This window comes from Pinus tabuliformis, chromosome X, assembly GCF_031772625.1.
Source record: "Pinus tabuliformis cultivar Carrire ecotype Pingquan chromosome X, CPIR1, whole genome shotgun sequence".
NCBI classification, from domain to species: Eukaryota; Viridiplantae; Streptophyta; class Pinopsida; order Pinales; family Pinaceae; genus Pinus; species Pinus tabuliformis.
This window is the reverse complement of record NC_142308.1, coordinates 789,970,026-789,992,574: the sequence shown is the minus strand read 5'-3', so window position 1 is coordinate 789,992,574 and position 22,549 is coordinate 789,970,026. Positions and strand designations below refer to the sequence as shown.

Here is a 22,549-nt window from a genome sequence, read left to right as displayed (position 1 = left end):
TGATAAGGACAGGTTAGCTAAATATGGCCGTATATAGGAGATCATTGTACAGATGGAACAATCAACTCCATCGTCCTATACATGCAGCTGGGTTTTTTTTGAACCCAAAGTATCACTATAAAAATCGGCTAGGAGATCTGCATGATGGGGAGGTCGGAGCTGGATTGATTGATTGCTTGGAGCGCATGGTCCCTAGCCATGCAGACTAGTTGGAAATACATAGACAGCTTACTGTTTTCAATATGGCAGGTAGTACTTTTGGCAAAAACTTGGCAAAGATGGCAAGAGATGTGGACCACAGGTAAGCAATTCCAATTTCCAATTTTCCACTTTGTTTTTCTTTTCAAGTTAAAATTGTTTATGTTCTTTACAATTCAAATTATAAACTAAGTTACTAATTAATGTCTTTTTCTTTGCAGCACCTTGGTGGGAGTCATTTGGTGGCCAGTGTCCTCAATTGCAAAGGTTTGCAATTAGAGTCCTCAGTCAAACTTGCAGTGCTTCAGGTTGTGAACGCAATTGGTGTGTTTTTGAGTGCATACACACGAAGAAGAGAAACCGTTTGGAACAAAAACGGTTAAATGATCTTGTTTTCGTGCAATACAACCTTCGATTGAGGAGGAACCAAATGATGAGCAAAACCCCTGATCTAGATCCCATTGTGTTGGACGATATTGATCCAACATCAAAATGGGTGGAGACTGAAGATCCCGTGTTTGAGGTTGATTTTGATATCGACATGACTTTAGTAGAGGATGAAGCAGATTATGTGGTGGCATCAGAACCAGGATCAGTAGCGGCATCAAGGAAAGGCAAAGAACCAATGCAAGGCACTAGTCGTGCAGGTCGACAAACTCGTGCTTCCATAAGGTCCACTTCTATTGTCATTGGTGGCATTGATACTGAGGTTGCAAATCAGGCTGAGGCATCCTCAGACTCTGAACCAGATGATGTCTATGTAGCTCCTGATGATGATCCTGTGTCTAGTAGTGGTGATGAACTTGATGATTGATCATGTGTACACTGTAGACTTGTAGTAGGACTGTAGGCCAATGGCCTCATAGCTTGCAGCATTGTTTTTGAACTTTATAGGCCATTTAGAGCCTCATTTCTTATGTATTTTGCTATTTTGTCGATGATATGTATTGCACTCGGTGCCATTTTGATATATTCACCTTTACATGGTATATAAATGAGCAAAATTTGCATATTTTGTCTCTATCGGCTTGGAATCATGGTTTTACATCTTAAAAATAGTTTTGTTTCATTAAAAATTAATTATTTAATGTTTTTTTTTAAACCGGTTTGTTTAGGCCAAACTAGTCCCGGTTAGACCGGTTCCGGTCGGTAAACCGGTTCATTAGGTCGACCGGTCCGGTCACCGGTTCCAGTTTTAAAAACTATGATCACTACCATATAACTTCTTAAAGTTAAGATCCTCGAGCTAGTCACAAGCTTGCAGTTTATCATTCCACATCCAGAATCCAACTCTCTCTTACTTCTGCAAATGAGAGGGTCTGCACCTATCAGAAATAGGTCGTCCTCATAAGGTGCTAGTATGAGAGGTCTATCATCCACAACATTCAAACAATGGTTTGGATCGACTTCACTCTTAGTGAATCTCATATTCATCTGACAGCTATCAATCCTCCCATACTACGCCCGACGAGTTTTGCTTCAAGCCATAGAGGGCTTTCTTCCACCTGCATATGTGAGATTCCTGATCATCAATCTCAAACCCCTCGGGTTGTTCCAAACCTGTGGACCTGCTACATGAGGGGAATGGTCCCCTTGTAAGATTTTCCTTCGATACATCTCAGACATGTACTTTCATGCTCTTTTTGAATTCAAGCATCCCTGTCACCATCTGACTCACAAACCTCTGGTGCTATTGTGTCAATGGACATGGTCCCCAGTGGACTTCCTGCAACTTGATACAACCCTGAACTCAAAAACATTTTTGAAAATTCTATTTTCAAACACGTACCTTTCCATCGATGAATGCCACCCTGTAACCTTTGACTTCCATTGCTAAAATAGACACCGGGTTCTTCTTGCAATCAAGTACATAAAAGAGATTTTGTAAATGAATCGAATTACCCTCATTCAATTGAGGGGTAACATTCCCTACACCCTTTCCGGGATAGGTGGCATCGGCTCCAATTATAATCCCACGATTGTTTCCATCTCTACCAAATTAGACAGTGAACCCTTCTATCCGATGAAGTGCCTGGGGTTCCTTGCTTTCTTTGAAGAGTTGGCCATTTCCTTGATGACCTGCATTACCTGTCATTCCTTTGATCATTGAAGGTGTCCCTGGAATGATTGTTATCTTCATCAAGAGATGTGTCTCTACCATTCGGACACTCCTTCGCATAATGGCCAAACTTATTGCAACCAAGGCATCTGCCTTTCCTTCCATCCTTAGATCCGGACTTTCCAATGAAGTGATCTTTAGGTAGGCCATCAGAAACTTCCGCTGCGCCATTCTGATAATATTCTCTGCTTCGACTTCACCCTTGGTGAATTTGAAGAGGGATGAGGAATCCACTGACCCTTTTGTCCTTTCCCAACTGTCTTCGATGATTGCTCTTTCACTCTTGCTTGGGCATTGTCTTCACCTCAGCTCCGATACCATGTTAATTTTAGGTATGTTCTATGCTAGAGCAATTTATTTCAATTTTCACAGTTAACTCAATATCTTTTCTAGATTAGCAATCACATCAGCATTAAAATAAACTGCAGATAGAACATAAACATAAATCACAAAAGACAAGCCAAGACAAGAGGACACAAGATGTGGCGCTAGCCAGGGACAAACCCCAATGTGGGGAAACCCTTAATCAATTCTTCTTATATGTTCTTCAATATTTCAGCAGAGAGAGAGAGAGAGTACGTTTAACAGAAGTCAACACTTTGACTTATCTAAATAAGAGCAAAAATCATCTCTAAGAAGATGATACATGAGATCAGTTGAAGACATGCTGCTTCAACTAATTCTTCAAGGTGATTCCTTCACCTATCATTGTGCTGCATTTCGTCATCATGCTACACCTCACCACGTTGCACCATGCTGCACCCATCATCACTATGCTGCATCTCATCACGCTTCATTAATCATGAGTGTACCCATCACAGTACTACATTATGTGCCATTGCTACACCATGCTGCCCTACTGACCTATGCTCCAGTTGCACCTTGCTTGCTTGTTGTCCCTTGCTTGCTTGTTGTCCCTAGCATGCTTGTTGTCCTTAGCATGCTTGCTGTTGCACGCTAGTTGTCCCTTGCTTTCATGTTGTCCCTAGCATGCTTGTTGTCCTTAGCATGCTTGTTGTTGCATGCTAGTTGTCCCTTGCATGCTAGATGTCACATTACATGCTTGGTGTATACGCTGCTAAGTACCATACAATTGTCCCAATGTTAGTTAGATGTCCCTTGCATGTTGCTCTCTTTCGGAGACAGATGCTCTGATAGTTCCCGGCAGTTCTGGCAGTTCCGGTTGTTCCCATCAGTTTCGGCAGTTCCGGCTGTTCCCGGCAGTTCCCGACAGTTCTAACAATTCTGTCAATTCCGGCTATTCCCGCCATTTCCTGGCAGTTCCTGTCAATTCCGGCTATTCCCGGCAGTTCCGACTTTTCCCGGCAGTTTCAGCTTTTTCCAACAGTTCCAGCTTTTCCCGGCAGTTCCAGCTTTTGCCGACAGTTCCGGCTTCTACCATCTGGATTAGGGCAGCATTATCCCTTAGGATCTCTCCTCCTACTAAAACCCAAATACAAGTAGAGAGGAAGAGATCCCAAGTGTGTTGAAAATGACTTGAAGGCCACCTCTATTTATACTAAAACATTGAGCACAAGTAGGGTTTATTTGGTTGCTGGCCGACCTTGACGAATTGTCCCATAACACAAATAAATTCATATCTCCATGAGCACTTATCGGAATCGGATGATCTTTAGATCAATCCTACACCTCTCGATGAGAGGGATCCAAGAAAAATATCAGCGTCCATTAATAAGATGACCCACATGGAGTTTGGCCCTAGTTGCCAATTTTAAAAGTTTGTGGCGGAATGTTTGGTTTGCGAATAAAATAAAGTTGAAACAATTAAGACCCCAGGTCTATTACAACCTTTATCCATTCCAAGCCAATGTTGGGAGGAGGTTTCAATGGATTTTATCACAGGTTTACCCAAGTCTGAAGGAAAGAGTGTCATCATGGTGGTAGTTGACAGAGTTACCAAGTATGCACACTTTTGTGCATTATCGCATCCATTTAAAGCCAGTACAGTTTCTACTGCATTTATGGAAACAATTCAAAAGCTACATGGAAACCCAAAGATTATTGTAAGTGACAAAGATCCCATTTTCACTGGAAATTTTTGGACAAAATTATTTTCTTGTCTCCGTACTCAATTAGCTCATAGCTCATCTTATCATCCTCGATCTGATGGGCAAACTGAGATAGTAAACAAATGTTTGGAAGGATATCTTCGTTGCTTTGTATCTGATAAACAAACACAATGGGTCAAATGGTTGCCTCTTGTTGAATGGTGGTATAACACTTCTTTCTATACTGCAGCAAAAATGACCCCATTTATGGCACTTTATGGATATCATCCACCATCCATCACATAATATTTAAGAGAAAATTCTAAGGTTCAAGCAATGGAACATCACATCGAGCATCAACAACAAGTTCTCCAACTCTTAAAAGATAATCTCACATTGGCGCAGAATAGAATGAAACAATAGGCAGATCAACATCGCAACGAAAGAAGTTTTGAGGTAGGTGACTAGGTATTCCTACGGCTACAACCATATAAACAAATGTCCCTCAAGCAAGCTAGGAAGGATAATAAATTATCACCAAAGTATTATGGTCCGTACAAGGTGTTGCAAAAGATTGGTACTATGGCATATGAATTGGAGCTTCCTGCAGCTTCCCGAGTGCACCCAGTTTTCCATGTTTCATGTTTAAAGAAGGTTATAGGTGACAAGCTCCCAGTTCAAACAATATTACCAGAACTTGACGAGGAAGGAAAAATCATATTGCAACCGGAAGCAGTCACAGAAACAAGAACTCGACAGCTACGAAATCGATCAATTTGAGAGTATCTCATCAAGTGGAAGAACTTATCCGCTGAAGATTCCACATGGGAGGATGAGAATTTTATACAGAAGCATCCCGAACTACTCAAGCATTGAGGACAACGCTTTTCGGAAGGAGAGGGGCATGTTAGGTCCCTATCATACTAGTGATTCCCCCATTACTATTATAGCCCTTATTGTTATTATTATGCCCCTATTGTCTCCATATTGTTATTAGTGTGCCCCATAGAAACCCACTATTGTTATTGTTGTGCCCTTATGTTATTACTGTTATGTCGGCTTGATTATATTGTGACCCCTTAGACTCCTATATATAGAAAGGAGGTTTAGTCATTTATATCATCCAAGAATTGTTTATTTGAGTAATGTAAAGTTGGTTGCCCCCTCGAAGAGGCTGAATTCTAAGGCGTTGATCTATCTTTTTTATTTTTTTGTGAGATGGTTTCATAATAGGAGCTTTACAAGAAACTAAAGGTACCATGATCTCCACAAAGAGCAAAGAGTATTGTTGGAAACAAGTCCCTAGTTAAGAGGAAGCTTGGACAAGTCCCTGGATAAGAGGGAGCTTGAGTATATTCCTTTTATAGGAATGAGTATATCTTCCATAGTTGAGAGGGAGAGATAGACACATCATTCTTGTCTTCATATTGTGAAGAAAAAAATCGAGGATTGGGTAAGCATTTGTGACTAATTACAATACTCTTTGAAGATGAGTTAGAGCATCCAAGATAAGAGTAGTCAAAGAGAAAACTCTATGAGGATGTGTTATTCCAAGATAGGAATACTCCTAAAAGGACATACCATGTGAACACCAGGGTGGGGTGTGTGCCTTGAGAGACAATAATGATGGTGTCAATTAGTCATTGTTCTCGCCAGCATTGTGCTCTGATCTTGAGGAGAGATAGAGTTGTTAGTCAAGGCCTTGCTATGTAACAATGTTGGTTGGTATGATGAGATGCTCTGGCATAAGCTAAGGAAGTAGCATATGAAATGGCTTACCAATCTGACTCTTCTTATGAGAATTTTTCAGTTTGAGAATGTCAAAGTACCTTGTATGGATTATGAATACCTCTCTAGTTAAGAGAGAGTGTTGAAATATGTAACTAGGTTCGATCTTAACAATGACAAATGTAATCATGATTTTATGTATTTGATGTAAAGAGAAAAATAAATTTATTATTGTCATTCTTGAGGCATGGGTTTCATGCTCAAGGGAAATTTATTTTATAGGTCAAGCACCCATTGAGTGCTTCTAGGGCTTGTCTTTAAGTCAACAAGTCATAAGAGTCATTATCATGTATGGAAGATCCTTTTGGGCATGTAACCTATTGTAAAGAAAAATTTATTTGAATCAAATTAGAGTCAAAGACCCTCCAAGACCTTGTCATGGTGCCTCAAGCGAGTCAGCCTATGTGAAAGATCAATTCGGCCTCAAGGAAGCAATTTGTACCCCTAGAAGGCCTATATATAAGAGGAACACGACCTCATTAGTACACACAACAAGCAAGTTCGATCACCTCAAGAAAGAAGCTGGAAAGGACGAAAATCAAGGATAAGAAGAAGAAAAGCAAGATCAAAGTTTTTGGATCTCTCTCTCTCTCTCTCTCTCTCTCTCTCTCTCTCTCTCTCTCTTTTGTTAGGGTTTCTAAAGTTGTTGGGCAAGTCGAAGTGCCAGAAAGTTGTTGGACAAGCCGAAGTGCCAAAAAGTTGTTGGGCAAGCAGAAATGGTTAAGCAAATCGAAGTACTAGAAAGTTGTTGGGTAAGTCAAAGTAATGGAAAGTTGTTGGGCCAGTCGAAGTGTTGGAAAGCTGTTGGGCAAGTCTAAGTGCTAGAAAGTTGTTGGGCAAGTCGAAGTCGCTGGAAAGTTGTTGGGCGAGTCGAAGGGCTGGAAAGTTCTTGGGTAAGTCGAAGTACTTGAAAGTTGCTAGGCAAGTCGAATTTGTTGGAAAGTTGTTGGGCAGGTCAAAGTTGCAGAAGTAATTGTTGGGGTCGAAGTTGTTGAAGAAATAGTTGGGGTCGAAATTGCTGGAAAGAAAGCTCATCAAGGAGAAAAGTTGACTTGGTCTTGGAGGGGTCTTCGTCAAGGATCTTAGGTCTTGAAATTCGTCATTTGAAGATTCTATAAGAAGAGAAGAAGTCTTGTGGGTTTTCCTCTCAAGAGGATAGGTTTTGGCACTGGCTAGTGTTGACCACTAGAGTGGCACGTGATGATTATATGAAGACTCCATGCCCAAGGACGATCTGAAGGACACTTGTATCATCATATATCATCATTCAACAGAGTTTTTAAACTCTACTTCTATTTCTCGTCATCTTTCTTATACCCAGATTCCACACCCTGCGAGGAATTGTAATAGGTGATACTAGTAATAATGAGTTTTGAGTCTGTAACAGGCCGAGGATGTTTAGACTTGATCAGCAAACAAGTACACCTTGGAGTGTTTTTTTTATTTAGTTAATTATCCCTTCTTTTTTAGAGGCGGATAATTTTCTAGGTTTTTTCACTCACTTTTTACCCCAAAGTCGGAGTGACTTTTTGAAGGTTGATCCCCTAACACATCTTAGTGTCTAGAGTCGATGTATATTACCATACTAGATCACACAAAAAAATCGTGGAATTTGGTTAGGTGCAGGTAGTCATTTTTTAATATTTTAGATTTTCCGCACTGCGGAAATTGCAATAAAAATTGTATTTTGAATGTAATAAGTGATATCTAGAGAAGTTGTATGGGGTATGACTAATAAAATTTGCACCTCACCCCTCAACTTTCTACTATGACACACTTTGAGGGGTTAAAAATGTGTTTTGAACCCTCGAAACCCATTTTTCCTAAGTTTAGTGGAAAATCTAGCAATTAATTAAGCCAGAAATTAAATAAATGAAGAAAAATAAATATCCACACATGCTAAATGTTGTGAAAATGAGGTGGAAAATTATCGAGTTAAAGTGAATTCCCAAGGTGATGTCGACTACTAAAATCAAGAAAAGGACATGTGCTCAAATAAAATCGAATTTCTAGCATTAAATGAGAAAGTTGCTTACTTGGAAATTCGAATTTGTAAAGTTAATGCACATTGGGGAGGATTTTTTAGAATATTTGATGCAGATTTTTGTGGGAAATTGTCCCCACATGGGTTACCACCCATCTACACTTATCATTTCATCATGAAATTTGAATTTGACACATAAGGGAAGAAGAAAATGATGTCCACTTGCCAGAATTCGATTTTTACACTTGGCATTGAAGCTCCATTCAAGAAATACGAATTTCTCTTTGGGATTGTCACCTCATGCCACTTGTTTAATCACTCTACATTGGGACTTTCTCCCAACTCTCTATATAATAGAGCCAAGGAATCTCATATTGTATCGATTGTTTATTAGGTCTTGTATTTGCAAAAGCGCTGCTACCTTGTACACTTTTCAAGAATATCAATAAAAAGACTTTGGGGTCTATTCATGGGTGTTCTTCCTTTGGAGCATGGTGCATTGTTAACTATTGGTATAATCTTTCTATGCTTTGAATTATTTCATTTTCCATATATTCTTGTAAACTTGCTAGTGCACAGCTATCTTGTATTAGCATTTGATTTGAAAGTAGGCTCTAGAGTTTGAAAGTTCTAGTTTATTTTCAAAGGAATTTCTAGAAGTTTCAATTCATTGTTTGCTTATCTAAATCTATATGGACTAATGTTTGATTTGAGTATTGTAGAAGATTTTTTGTTCAATGAAGCATGAGGGGAAGTCTTTGGGAGACCAAACCACTCTTGGAACACCATTCAAAGGAACTCTCATTTGTTATTTGGATTCACTTAGTTTATCTTACGAAAAGTGTCTTGCAGAGATTCGTTTGGGCATAGCTTATATACAAGGAATTATTTAAAAAAATATATATACTTGACATAATGCTTCAGTGATTCATATTAGCTATTTGAGAGTTTTCCTAAGCTAATACAAGTTATGGGGTTCACTCCCATCATTTGATTTGATTTCTTGTACATTATTTGTATTTTATCTAATTGTTTCATATTCTCTCTACAATAATTTGTTTCTTGATCTTACAGCCCATAGGTAGAGTGTTGGTGATAAGAGCATCAAGGAAGGATCACTAACACTTTTCCTTGTAGGACCTCTCTACCCTTTCAAAGTTGATATTTTTGAGGAGATCATGGATAAAGAGGAGGGCTGCTATTTGACAAGGCCATGGACTTTTGAGGAGGATTGACTCCTTGTTTTGTGCAACATTTCATTCACCTTTGGAGGCCAAGCCTTGGGGCACCAAGAGACACTTAGCTTCTTCAATCCTGAGAGCTTTCTCATTATACTTACTTCATTTTCTGAATTTGAGTTTCAAAAAAGAGATCTAGAGCTTTAGAAGCCCCATTAATTGTAAAGACTCCTCTTGAAGATTTACTTGAAACCTCTTCAAGGTTTCTCATCTTGTAACATCTAATAAAAGCTTAGTTTTTCTTGTGGGAGCTTGGGTTTTCACCCAAGGCATCATTTTCTCCTTTTTGCAAAAAGAGGAACATGTGGGTGGTTTGATTTTGAGCTTGTTTTATAAGTTTTTGTTATCTTGCATGCCTTAAAATTAACGCATCACCTTCACAAGCTAATTTTCTTAATTTCCTCTTTGTTACTTATTTTCATGCTTTGCCATTTCAAGTTTAACTTTCAAGTACAATTCTAAATCTTACTTTTGGAAGCAATTTATTTTATGCAAGACATTTAATTTCAAGTAGCAAAATTTAGCCATTTGCTTCATGTTGGTCTCACAATAGGCTCATTGTTTACATGCTCATTTATTTAAGTTATTTGCTCATTTTGCAAGCACATAAATTTCAAGCTTCATTGTTTTAGTTGGTTATTGGTTTACATGTTATAAGCTTCAAAGCAATTATTTTGAATAACTTATAATCTTATATGTTCATGAAGCTTATGTATCTTGCATTATTTTGAGGAACTATCCAAGTTATCTTTTTGAGCACATTTCCATTTTCTTGAAGCAAAGCATTTAGTAATCTTATTTAATTCATGTGCAAGTTAATTTCCTTTTCCAATTGAGTTTACATTTTGCAATTTACTTTGAGCATTATTTCCATTATATTGAATGCATTGCAAATCTCTACTTGGAAAGCTTATTTGCATACCATATTAGGCATTTTGGTATAGTTGCATCCTCGCTAAAGTTAGCCTCCAAGCATAAGCTTGGTTGATAGAAAGTATAGGGAAAAAGGCTTTCTTGCAAACTTCTTCCATCTGGTACGAAGTAAAGTAAAAGCGTGTGACCCTGCAATTATGAAGGTGGTTTGTCTCCTTGTGGGAACAAAGGCACATGTTGGGTCATAAGACTAAGGTGACAGGTATCATTAATGACACCACCGTGCCCTCGCCTCCTCTTTCTTACAGTGACCCCAATTTTTACCCTTTGGTGAAAGCTCAAGAGGAAAACTTCTCACTTAGATTAGACATTTTAGCTTAAAAATAACCAAGACTAACTACATCCAAATCTAGTATAAGTGCAACTCATACTAATACATCTTATGGTTTTACTTGCAATTGTTCATTCTACTTGTCATTGTTGAATATTTTATGTTCGCAAGCATTGTTGCATTCTCCTTTTGCAAGTAGACCACTAATTACTTTTCCTTTTGCAAGATATCTCTATATGCTTTGATTTAGGCTTTGATTATATTTTGAAAGCATTTTATCTCTTGTATCAATTATCGTGTTAACATCTCTATTTCCATTTCAGGCTTGCTTTGCTTTCAATGTTGGAAGCATTCTACTTTTGTTTCGAGCAAATGTATCTTTCATTTATGTTGGGCAATTTATATTAAAGCATTGGTTTTATGGTTATATCATGTTAATGATTTTTATTGCTCATATCATATTTTGCTCATATTTCTTAAAACTAATCCACTTCCACTTTAATACCTCTCTTAGAACCTCACATTTATTTAACTTAGTTTTCCATTTAGGGACAACCCCCCATAGCTAACCTAAGAGATAGCTTAAACGGAGAGAGAAGGGATTTAGTGTGACAGCCCCTTCTCTTAGTTCCTTGTACCAACCATGCCTTGTGGAGTTGAAGGCTTTTTCTCACTGACTTGTAGGTAGGTGTAGGCGCAAAAGAAACAGCTAGCAGCCTACATTTTCTGTCCTCTTGTCTCTTTGATCTTCATTGTTTGGTAGTTGTTTGATGACAGAAAACGCAATAATAATCAAGTTAAAGAAGAAGCTAATCAACTTAAGTAAAAAGACATCACAAGCAGTTATCAAAGTAAGAGAAAGCTTTTAAATCTAGCTGCCCTAGATTTTTCAACACCCTGCTAGTTTGAGCAGTAACAAGCCCACGGGATCCAGTTAGGCTATGACTCCAACTCTTTCATGCTTCTACGAATTGGAATGGGACATCACAAATCATGTTGCAGAGGGACATCACAAATCATATGCCTAGGCTGGAGGTTTCTGTAGACTTTGTATTTTGATAGAAAGATGGCTCACAACAAAAGTGGGGAGCAGGGGGGAACCCAACCATGGTTTGCATAGAGGTAGGCCTAGAAGAGGCAACGCCACCTCCAGTCCTAGGCTGATACAACTGATGAACAGGTTTCAACTCTCCGCTATGGTGGCAGCAAAAGCTTATAATAGCAGTTTCTCAACAGCAGTGTTTTTAAAACCGGAACCGGTGACCGAACCGGTCCACCTAATGAACCGGTTTACCGACCGAAACCGGTCTAACCGGGACTGGTTTGGTCTAAACGAACCGGTTTTTAAAAAATACATTAAATAATTAATTTTTAATGAAACAAAACTATTTTTAAGATGTAAAACCATGATTCCAAGCCAATAGAGACAAAATATGCAAATTTTGCTCATTTATATACCATGCAAAGGTGAATATATCAAAATGGCACTGAGTGCAATACATATCATCGACAAAATAGCAAAATACATAAGAAATGAGGCTCTAAATGGCCTATAAAGTCCAAAAACAATGCTGCAAGCTATGAGGCCATTGGCCTACTACAAGTCTACAGTGTACACATGATCAATCATCAAGTCCATCACCACTACTAGACACAGGATCATCATCAGGAGCTACATAGACATCATCTGGTTCAGAGTCTGAGGATGCCTCTGCCTCATCTGCAACATCAGTATCAATGCCACCAATGACAATAGAAGTGGACCTAATGGAAGCACGAGTTTGTCGACCTGCACGACTAGTGCCTTCCATTGGTTCCTTGCCTTTCCTTGATGCCGCTACTGATCCTGGTTCTGATGCCGCCACATAATCTGCCTCATCCTCCGCTAAAGCCATGTCGATATCAAAATCAGCCTCAAACACAGGATCTTCAGTCTCCTCCACCCATTCTGATGTTGGATCAATATCGTCCAACACAATGGGATCTAGATCAGGTGATTTGCTCATCATTTGGTTCCTCCTCAGTCGAAGGTTGTATTGCACAAAAACAAGATCATTTAACCGTTTTTGTTCCAAACGGTTTCTCTTCTTCGTGTGTATGCGCTCAAAAACAGACCAATTGCGCTCACAACCTGAAGCACTGCAAGTTTGACTGAGGACTCTAATTGCAAACCTTTGCAATTGAGGACACTGGCCACCAAATGACTCCCACCAATGTGCTGCAAAGAAAAAGACAATAATTAGTAACTTAGTTTATAATTTGAATTGTAAAGAACGTAAACAATTTTAACTTGAAATGAAAAACAAAATGGAAATTGGAATTGCTTACCTGGTTGGTCCACATCTCTTGCCATCTTTGCCAAGTTTTTGCCAAAAGTACCACTTGCTTGATTGAAAATAGTAAGCTGTCTATGTATATCCAACTGGTCTACATGGTTAGGGACCATGCGCTCCAAGCAATCAATCAATCCAGCTCTGACCTCCCCATCATGCTGATCTCCTAGCCGATTTTTATAGTGATACCTTGGGTTCAAAAAATACCCGGCTGCATGTATAGGACGATGGAGTTGATTGTTCCATCTGTTATCAATGATCTCCCATATACGGCCATATTTAGCTAACCTGTCATTGTAAGCTGCCCGTATCTGCTCCTTTGCCTGATCCATAGCTTCATAAATGTAGCCCATGGCCAATCTTTCCCCATCCACCAACCTTAGCACCTTAACAAGGGGCTCGGTAATTTTCACAAGCTCTACAGACCTTTTCCAAAAATAAGTGTCTAACACTTTCTTTTTGGTGTCTTTTCCATCTGGTCTACGAGCCCACCGAGATTCAGACCATTCATTAGAGGAAAACATTTTCTGCAAGTTTCTATGTTGACCATTGAGACATTGCAACGTGAGGAAGTGAGTTGCAAATCTCGTAATTGCAGGCCTAACAAGCTCTTTTCCTCCAGTGTGTTTCCTCATTAGGCTCAATACCCATGAGTGGTTGTAAATGTATTTTGTAATGCACTTGGCATGCTCTACAGTGTTTTTTACCCACTCCACCTTGCCTATATCCTCAAGCATGAGGTCTATGCAATGTGCAGCACATGGAGTCCAAAATATGGTCTTATATTTGGCCTCAAGCATCTTTCCAGCAAGAACATAGTTTGAGGCATTATCAGTGATGACCTGCACAACATGCTGCTCCCCAACTTCCTGAATAATGTTATCCAAAAGCTCAAATAGAAGGCTTGCATCCTTTACCCTATCAGATGCATCAACTGATTTCAAAAACATGGTTCCTTGAGGGCAAGAAACAAGGAAATTAATGATAGTGCGGTTCTTTCCATCGGTCCATCCATCTGACATAATGGAACAACCTGTTTTGACCCATGACTCTTTAAACTCAACCAAATACTCATCAATGGAAGATATCTCTTTTTGCAAAAGAGCTCCCCTCAAGTCATGCATACTAGGGCCTTTGAAGCCCTTTCCTGCAGCTATAACAGAGTCCCACATAGCTTGGTAATAAGGTGAGCGAGCAGCATTAAATGGGATATCTGAATCATACCACCATCTAGCAATGTATTGGTGAGAAGTTTCTTTGCATTGTTTTTTCCAATGCTGATCCAAAGTGGGTTGAGAACTTGGCTGGGAGGAAGTGGGATTAGATTTAGAAGAGGCAATGGTGGCAGAAGATGAGAAATAACTTTGGATGTTTGGTCTCTTTGTTCCTTTTGATGGTTGGCCAACTCCAACAGAAGGATGAACATAGTGAAAGGGGTCATTGGTGGAAGGGATAGAAGTGGAGTCTTGAATCTCATAATCATCATACCCACTCTGTTTCAAAACATTCATGGTTTCCATTAATTCCCTCTTCCTTGCAATTTCATCTTGGATGGCCTTCTCCCTAGCCTTATCCTCATAAAATTTTTCAAGCTTGGCAATGTATTCTGCCCTAATAGGACCTAACAGTTCTTTTGGTGCATCACATGGCTTTACTTGGCCTCTTACCCCAGCCAAGTGTTGTTTCAACCTAAGAATACCCCCACCTCCAATAGATTTATGGCATAATTTGCATATCATTTTTCCCTCAATTACATCACAATGAACCCATGCACTGTCCTTTCCTTTTGGAGCCATGTTTGCTTGAAATAATAACAATTTGCAAATAAATCTGCCATTTAAAAAAAAATTTGCAGCTAAGGAACATGGAAAACCAATGATAAATGTAGGAAAAAAATGCACATGCAAGCTACAAAATTTGATAGCATAGAGCTAGAGAGTTCATAGGCTTAGCATAGATGATAGATCATTGAAGTGAGAAGTTTATAGCACAAAAAAAATAATTCATGGACAGCAGACTCAAATGAGGAATTATCAAGTGCAAATCCTTACCTGGAAATGCAAAGTAGCTCCCTTAGCCTCCTCTTGATGATGGCAACTCCACTGACAGCTACACACTATCTCCAAAATAGCTCCAACTCCAACTCCAAGATGACTACTTCAGCAAAAACTCCACACTCTCCAAGCTCACAAACAAACTCACAAACACTCACAAACACTCCAAATCAGTTGTGTGAGACAAATGAGAGTGAGAGGGGTGTCTTATAGCAAGTGTGAGGGTGTTTTTGGAGGGAAAATACCTTTCCCTCACCCCCAAAACCCCTAAACCGCCCTCATTTCCAAAACCGCTGCGCTTTTTTGCTTTAACCGGCGGCCTGTCCATAAACCGGCCGGTTTAGGACGGAACCGGCCGGTTTGCTATAAACCGGCCGGTTCCGCCCTAAACCGGCCGGTTTTTACCGGTTAGGGCCTTTTTTTGGGCACGAGGGGGTCTAAACCGGGTTAGAAGGGCCGGTTCGGACCGGCCAGGCTTCCAACCGGCCGGTTAGGCCGGTAACCGGTTTTTTCCACCGGTTTTTAAAACTATGCTCAACAGAGATTAAGAAAGTGGTTGAAGAAAAGGAAACCAAGGTAAGAGAGTGCAAGGGCATGACCTCTAACGCCAAGGTGGATGAAAAAATGTTTTAGTAAAGTAAATTTATTAATATCCAACTGATGACCACAAAAGTAGGTCAATGGGACTGAAGAAGCGTACTGTCAGTGTGACTACAATGTGGGAGTGCAAGCAAAATCTCCTAAATAAATTGCTAAAAATAACAAATAGAGAGAGAAACCTGTGGTAGTGCTGTTGTAACACATATATAAGAGACCCTGGTATAATACAAAATACTCAATAGTCTACAGCACGATACAAAATAATAATGGCCTGCTAAAAAAGAATGATTGAGTGAGATGGGAAGGTCTGGATACCTGAAAAAAGGTTGTCCAGGCGTAGAAACAGTAAGTTTCTAAAGACTGTTGACTTATCTTGGCACATAAAGCTTTTTATTGTCATGACTGTTGAAGCTAGAGGCACATAGTATTCTGAAATTCTCAATAAATTAGAACCTAGGTGCACTCAGATCACCAAACAGGATGAACTGGACGAGAAGCATGAGAATCTAATAAAAGCAATATGGGGTTTGGAAGCAAGAAACAAAGGGGAAGGGGAAGAAAGGGGATCTGCTATGACAAAGGAGAGGACCTGAGGGAGACAATAGCAGCAGTCAAGCAAACAAAGAAAGCTGAAAAAGGAGAGGGGAGCCCCATCCCCCAGTAAACCTTCACAACTGTTGACTCTACCTTGGGCTCCAAGGAGTAGCCTCTATCATTCCAGGCTTTGCTGACTTATGTTTTGATAGTTATCCTAGTATATATGCCAAGCAGATGAGGTTTAAAACTAGACATATATAATTTCTTTATTAAGGCTATAGTTCTCTATTATGGACGTAGAAGAGAAAAAAACCGAACTTATATTATTGAGAACTTTGGGGCTCAGCTTTCTTTGGCAGCAGGGCACAGTCTAGTCTTGTTATACTTTTTCTGTATATTATTAATAGATCAAGTAGCTAAATCACAAAGGAAAAACATTGTATTTCCATTTTTATTATCAATGAGAAAATCAATGATTTCTCTCTGTTATATCAATAGATGTTCCATTTGTGTATGATGTTTTTTATTTCTTTTGTATTTAACACATTTCATTGTTTCTGGTTCAACACGAGACCAAGCCTTTCCATGGCCATGCCGTCCCATCAAAATAAAGGAAGTCATTAGTATCTACCTATGTTTAATGTGGCCAAGGTCAAAAAGGGGAAAAGGAAAACTTGATCAAGGCCACTTTCCACACAGTTTTGTTAGAAGTGTGACATGCAACCAAAAAAAAATTGTAATGTTACCTTAATTCTCTATCATAAGTGCCCTGCACAGTATAATCATGATTGCAATGACTACTTGTAGAATCTTAATAGAGAGTAATTTTGATCTTCCAAGCAAAAAGTATCCAAGAACTGAAAAGACGTTGATATGTGGATGGCCAGAAAATGTTTACTAGTTTATGTGGTCAGATATCTGTTGATTGTCCATATTTTCGTAAAATATTTTGCACAATTTCATGAACATTTCAATGAATTGAATTCCTTTTGCATTGTAAAATTGTTTTACACTACTTGACAAAGAAAACAGATGGTTAACACTAAATTATATTTACAATCACACAATTGGAAACTAACGTTCTCAGTAATGAAGCTAGAGACTAACTAGACTCCTAGAGATGGCAACAAAAATGTGTGCATAGATATGCTAAGCAATAAAGCATTCATATAGAGCAGCAAAGATTGCAATTTGACAACAAATAAGCTTTACTCTAAAAAGAAGAATAGAAAAAAGTTAGAAACACAACACTAGGAATCTAGAGAAACAGAGGTTTCATAAAAATATTTCAGTAACAAACCAACAATCACTAGCTATTCAAATGTATGAAGAAGAACTTTAGGAAATTACTGTTAAATTGATGTGTCCAACAAATGCCAGCTTGAGGTTGGCTTCCAAATGCTACAGCACAAAGAGGTGACAATGCGTTTCTGTCATTCAATATTTGAACTGCCTGCAAATATCCAAAGAAACCAGCATTAACAAAGTATTTAGCAGTTTTGTCCAGTCCATCCTTAGCATACAATCAAAACAGTAATTTATATCTCACTTCAGAGACAACGAAGAAGACAATTACAATTGAAAGCAACATCTTATATATGTTAGCATTATAACTTGTACTGAATAGCTGTGATGTTCCCAATTTTTGTGCATGCAAAACTCAGTTAGGAGTTTTGCAAAATTTTGGATAATATTAAAAGGGAAATATTATTTTGTGAGAAAAGGGAGAAACTATTATTTTAATGGGATGGCGACAAAATAATATTTTATTGGAGGAGGAAGGAAAATCATTATTTTACGGAATGGTGGCAAAATAATATTTTATTGGAGAAGGGAGGCAAATTATTATTTTATTGGAATAGCGGCAAATTATTATTTTAGTTAAATGGCAAGCAAAAAGTCGAAAATGGCCCCACGAATAAAACAATAAGGAAAAAGGGAGAATCTAGAAGCTAGAGGGAGGCTCCATGAAGAATTATAAAAGGAGGGGGAATTCAAGGCAATTCATTCTATTCAAATCTATCTTATTGACAATTGAAAGAGACTCAAGTGAGTTTCAAGAGTTTCTAGCGAAACTTTAAGACTAATTAGGCGGACTTCATGTGCCACCCTAGTTAGCTATCGGGGGGGGCATCATCCCAGATCTTCCATAGGTGCTCAATTGGTTTGGTTATTTCATTAAAGTTGAAGATCTGATCATACGTTGTTACAGGGAAGTTGTTGGTATCCATGGGGTCGAGTTCACTTCTTTCTCAAGGAGGACGAGTACAAGTTTTGGAGCCAATCCGAAAGTAGCTTCTCCATGAAGTTCTGGAACTAAGCTTCCATCTCCTGGGCCAAAATTGTTTACAGGAGCAGGACAAATTACAAAAAGTGTTAGGAGGCCGTATGCTTCAGTTTGGTGCCAAACAAGATGCATTTAAGAGACACTGTTATTCTTTCCTTCCAGATCCGAAGAATGAAACTTATAGCTTGGGTGGAGATTGATTTTCATTAGTTTGTGGCCGTGATATCTCCTCCAAGGAGCAAGGGTCTCTCAATGCATAATTTCCAGAATTATATCCACAAGGAGGCTGAGCTTTAAAATGGGAGAGAGGCCGAATTATTTGAGCAATAGTAGCAGATTCTTGAGGCCGAAATACTGCTCATCAAGGAGGGGCCGAATACACTTCATGACTGATAAAATTTTGCTCCAGAATTAGCCTTTCATTGAGCTTCTTGGTTTGCTGTAGCAGACTTACTCCACCAAAAATCTGATTTATATACAGGGAGAAAGTCCCTTCTTAGCACTGGAGTTTGCCACCTTCAAAGACTGAATTTGTACCTATATTGTGGCCACGAGTTCCCTCTTTTATCACAGTGGGGACTGATATATTATTTCAGATTTTTGTGTCTGTTTTCTCATGGAAAAGGGATTTTAATATTGTATTGCTGCCTGTAAGAGGAACCGAGTCCTAAAATGAGTTAGTCTTATTGCTGAAAGGATTAGCTGTCATTTCCTTCGTTGTGACAATCCCAGGTTCACTCTCTTATTTGTATCATCTCATTTTATCAGTTCAGTTATGCAATGTTATTGTTTAGTTCTGGTTTATTTGCATTGGTGAAAGCTACTTCTTATCATTGTATGTTGTATATCAGAATTGTATCTATAGCTGAAGTCTAATATTTATGTTACATCACTAGCTGAAAGAAGTTTGGGCATGAATACAACACTATGTTTCCTAATCTGAAGTAATTACTAAAAACGAAGAAACAAGCACCTACAGCCATAAGACATTAAACTGTTTGATGAAAACCCTCACCAAGAACTCCAATAAAACTCAGAAATTAAGGTAAAAATTAAGAAGTTCCGAAAGAGGAACATTACAATGGGAACCATAAACTAAGTGAAAAGAAATGTTCTTCCATTTTTGCTGGAAAAAAGGGGGGAAAGCTAGAAAGATAAAGCTGTATTGTAATCTTTTTTCAAGATTTTAAGACGATAAAACTTGCAAGCAATGCATATTCACATATATTTATCTTTGAATACAACGCCATATGCATGCATCATTTCATTTTGATCTCTTCATCTCATGGCAGTTTTGTATTGTAATCTCTCTTCAAGATTTTAAGAGGATAACACTTGCAAGCAATGCATGTTCATGTATACTTATCTTTGAATACAAAGCCATAGCCATGCATCACTTTATTTTGATCTATTCATCTGTAACGTTCCAAACTAGGGAAAATAGTGCTATGCAAAGCAAATAATAAAAACAATACCATAAAATTGAAACATTCAGTGCACACCCATAAAAAGTCCAAGAATATCCAACAATTGAGCCATTTTATTATAATCAAGGAGAAAAGTATAATAATGTGGAAGTGGTGCACCTGGGTCTGCCTCAATGGCAAGCGTGATAAAACCCAGGTGGTAATATGTCAAGCCTAGATGGCACAATAACTGCTGCAATGATGCCCTGTGCTACCCTCGTGAAACTGTGTTGTCTGTTGTAAGGATGATGCTAGAAACCCCACCTCTGGTGCTCAGAAAATTATGGAAAATTAACCCCGGCCTCTCCACCAAATACCCAGAATCCATGAAGGAATTGGCCAAATGTTGACCTCGGAATTTTGGCCCAAATTCCCCCTAGCTCCTCTAGCTGCTTGCTAAGTTGGGATCCCCTGTTTGACCCCGTAGCTCTGTCCAGAAAATTCTATAAAACTACGAGTGTGATCCTTGCCCAAAACCCAGAAAAAACCCAGAAAGTGTTTCCCTTGGTTTCAAACTTCAAAAATTGACGCTTCACAGTTTTGCCTTCCTCCAATTTCGAATTTTGTTGTTGTGGTTGATTCTGTCAATCTCTGCACTCCCAACTCCAGCAATCCTCCTCAAATGGCCTCCAAGTGATCTCCTACTTCTCCCGGCCAGCTCCAGCTCTACAATTCCTTCCTCCAACTCCCACGTGAGCCCAGTGATGGCTCTCTGTGCAGGCCCAGGTGACTGTAAATCAAACTGCTCCAATGCAGCAACCTCCTGCTCCAAAACTCTCCCGAAAGGTTGATCCTCCACTGTAGCTTCAATGCCCAAACTCCCCCGGCAGTTGCTGCCTAGATGAACCCACAAGCAACACCTGCGTGTTCCCCTTTTACGTCCTCCAAAAACACGCACTGGCTGAGACAAATGCTAAATGATATGATTGTGAAACTCCATTGGCTCTCCTCCAAGGTAGTACGAATTGCCTTCCTAGGGTGGCACTCGAAGTCCACCGAAGCAAGGGTTGAGATCTCCGCTCGGAGACACTCGTGTGCTAAACAGCACAATAACCCAGCTAAGCAGCTCGAGCAACTAAGGTTGAGTTCAATATGTCAAAAGATACCAAATGACACTGAGCCTCCTCTACTTATAATTCGCGGGCCTCTTTTCCCATGTGAGCCCCCTCCAACTAGCAATTCGACTTTCCCTCCTTAGTCATTTGAACTTCCCTCTAAGGTGGTGCATATTTCCTCATGTGGGTGGCCCCCATGCTATGCCAACAACAGATTTTGGCCCCCTTTCCTTCTTAAGTCTTTTCCAAAAATCACATGGGTCCCATGGCCTCTAAAATTGTCAAAATTGTAGAATAGAAAAACTTGTAACAATTTAATTTCGAAGGTACTTTACAGTCCTCCCCTCCCAAATGTTGCTTGTCCCCAAGCAACTTCAACACCAGATGCTCACGTATGTGTTCACCCTCCCAGGTGGCATCCTCATCCAGCAAATTCCTCTAATGCACCAAAAATCGCTTGTCCTCCAGCAATGCCTGAACAAGCGCCTCCTCTATCTATTGATCACCCCTATCACCATCAGTAATACCGGGGTCCCAAACGTGCCACTGAGTCATCCTAGGTCCCTGCACTGTCCTGACATGAAGGAATCCCTCAATACCAGGATCCCAATCCATCCTGTCCCACCTGAAGCTCCCCTCACTCCACTCACTATCATGTCTAGTATAAATACCAGAAGTCCCCCACACCATCGGTGACTCGCTAAGGCCTAAAGGAAGACCTGAGTGACGTTAGCTGCCATGTCTGCTCCGAAGACCAATCAAAGGCTGTCACATGGCCCCCTGGAGGAGAGAGAAAAAGGCCTGCCCAGCCCTGTTTTTGCAAGCATTTCCTTTGTTAATGAGTTTCAGTCCTCCCCGATAATTTTTCACTAAATCGCAATCCCACAAGGTTATTGGGGAGGTGGCCACTTTGTTCTTATGATCGCCAATAATGCAGGATTGCGGGATGCGGGATACCGCCACGTGGAGGAGAGAGAAGGGGGTTCGCCCGTCCCTGTTTTTCATGCATTTCCTTTGTATTTAGTTTTTGGCCCTCCCCAGCGATGTCACACCATATCGCAAGATCGGCCCCCCACGGTCTTTTAAGTGTAGAACTTGCCGATCTGCGGGATCGCCAAGATGCGGGATGTGAGGCCCTGCAGGACTGTGGGAACCTGCAGGACTCTGGGAACTGTGGGGTCGTCGGGATGCGGGACTGTGGGATTGTCAGGATGTGGGATACCGCCACGTGGAGGAGAGAGAAAGGGGCGGCCCTGACTTGGTTTTGTTCCGCATTTCCTTTGTTAAACTTTTTCGGCCCTCACCGACGATTTCACACTATATCGCAAGATCGGCCCCCGCAATTTTTGGAGTTTGCCGTCACTGCAGGACTACTGTGACAACCAATTTGCGGGATTGGGGGATGCCCTCATACTTAGCCATTTTTTTGGTTTTCTGAGCTTTCCAAAGGAAATCTTCAACAGGCCCTAACTTCTGATCCAGGAGTCCTTTTTTGGACTTTTATATACCATTGGAAAGCTTTTTCTGAGCACTAGGCAATGGAGAGGGTTTGATTAAGCTCTGCGATCTTCTGTGGCCTAGGAAAGTGTCTCCAAACTTCACTGCTCCTAGGCAACCTTGACCAATTGAAACCCACAATGCAGTGAGCGATAATAACCCTTACAAACTAGACTATAC

The 22,549-nt window shown here is 39.8% G+C and overlaps 2 protein-coding genes across 5 annotated transcripts in view; both read right to left on the bottom strand.

Moving 5' to 3' along the window:
- Positions 1-22,549, bottom strand: part of LOC149142200 (uncharacterized) — a 361,843-nt gene that overhangs the window by 98,273 nt on the left and 241,021 nt on the right. For all 4 annotated transcript variants that reach the window (XM_089446684.1, XM_089446686.1, XM_089446687.1 and 1 more), the window contains one exon: positions 17,415-17,517. In XM_089446684.1, coding sequence (XP_089302810.1) covers positions 17,415-17,517 — 103 coding nt within the window. The remainder of the gene's footprint in view (positions 1-17,414; positions 17,518-22,549) is intronic.
- On the bottom strand, positions 11,966-15,253 carry LOC149142201 (uncharacterized). The gene is made up of 2 exons (XM_089448019.1): positions 12,869-15,253; positions 11,966-12,758 (listed from the first exon to the last, which is right to left on the bottom strand). The coding sequence occupies exons 1-2, from the start codon at positions 14,667-14,669 to the stop codon at positions 12,163-12,165; spliced, it is 2,397 nt and encodes a 798-aa protein (XP_089304145.1). The 5' UTR covers positions 14,670-15,253; the 3' UTR covers positions 11,966-12,162.

Excerpts from the sequence above, each read along its gene's own strand:
- LOC149142201 (XM_089448019.1), bottom strand. The coding sequence starts at position 14,669 with ATGGCTCCAAAAGGAAAGGACAGTGCATGGGTTCATTGTGATGTAATT. Across the intron at positions 12,759-12,868 it reads AAGAGATGTGGACCAACCAG|CACATTGGTGGGAGTCATTT; the intron begins GTAAGCAATTCC and ends TTTTCTTTGCAG.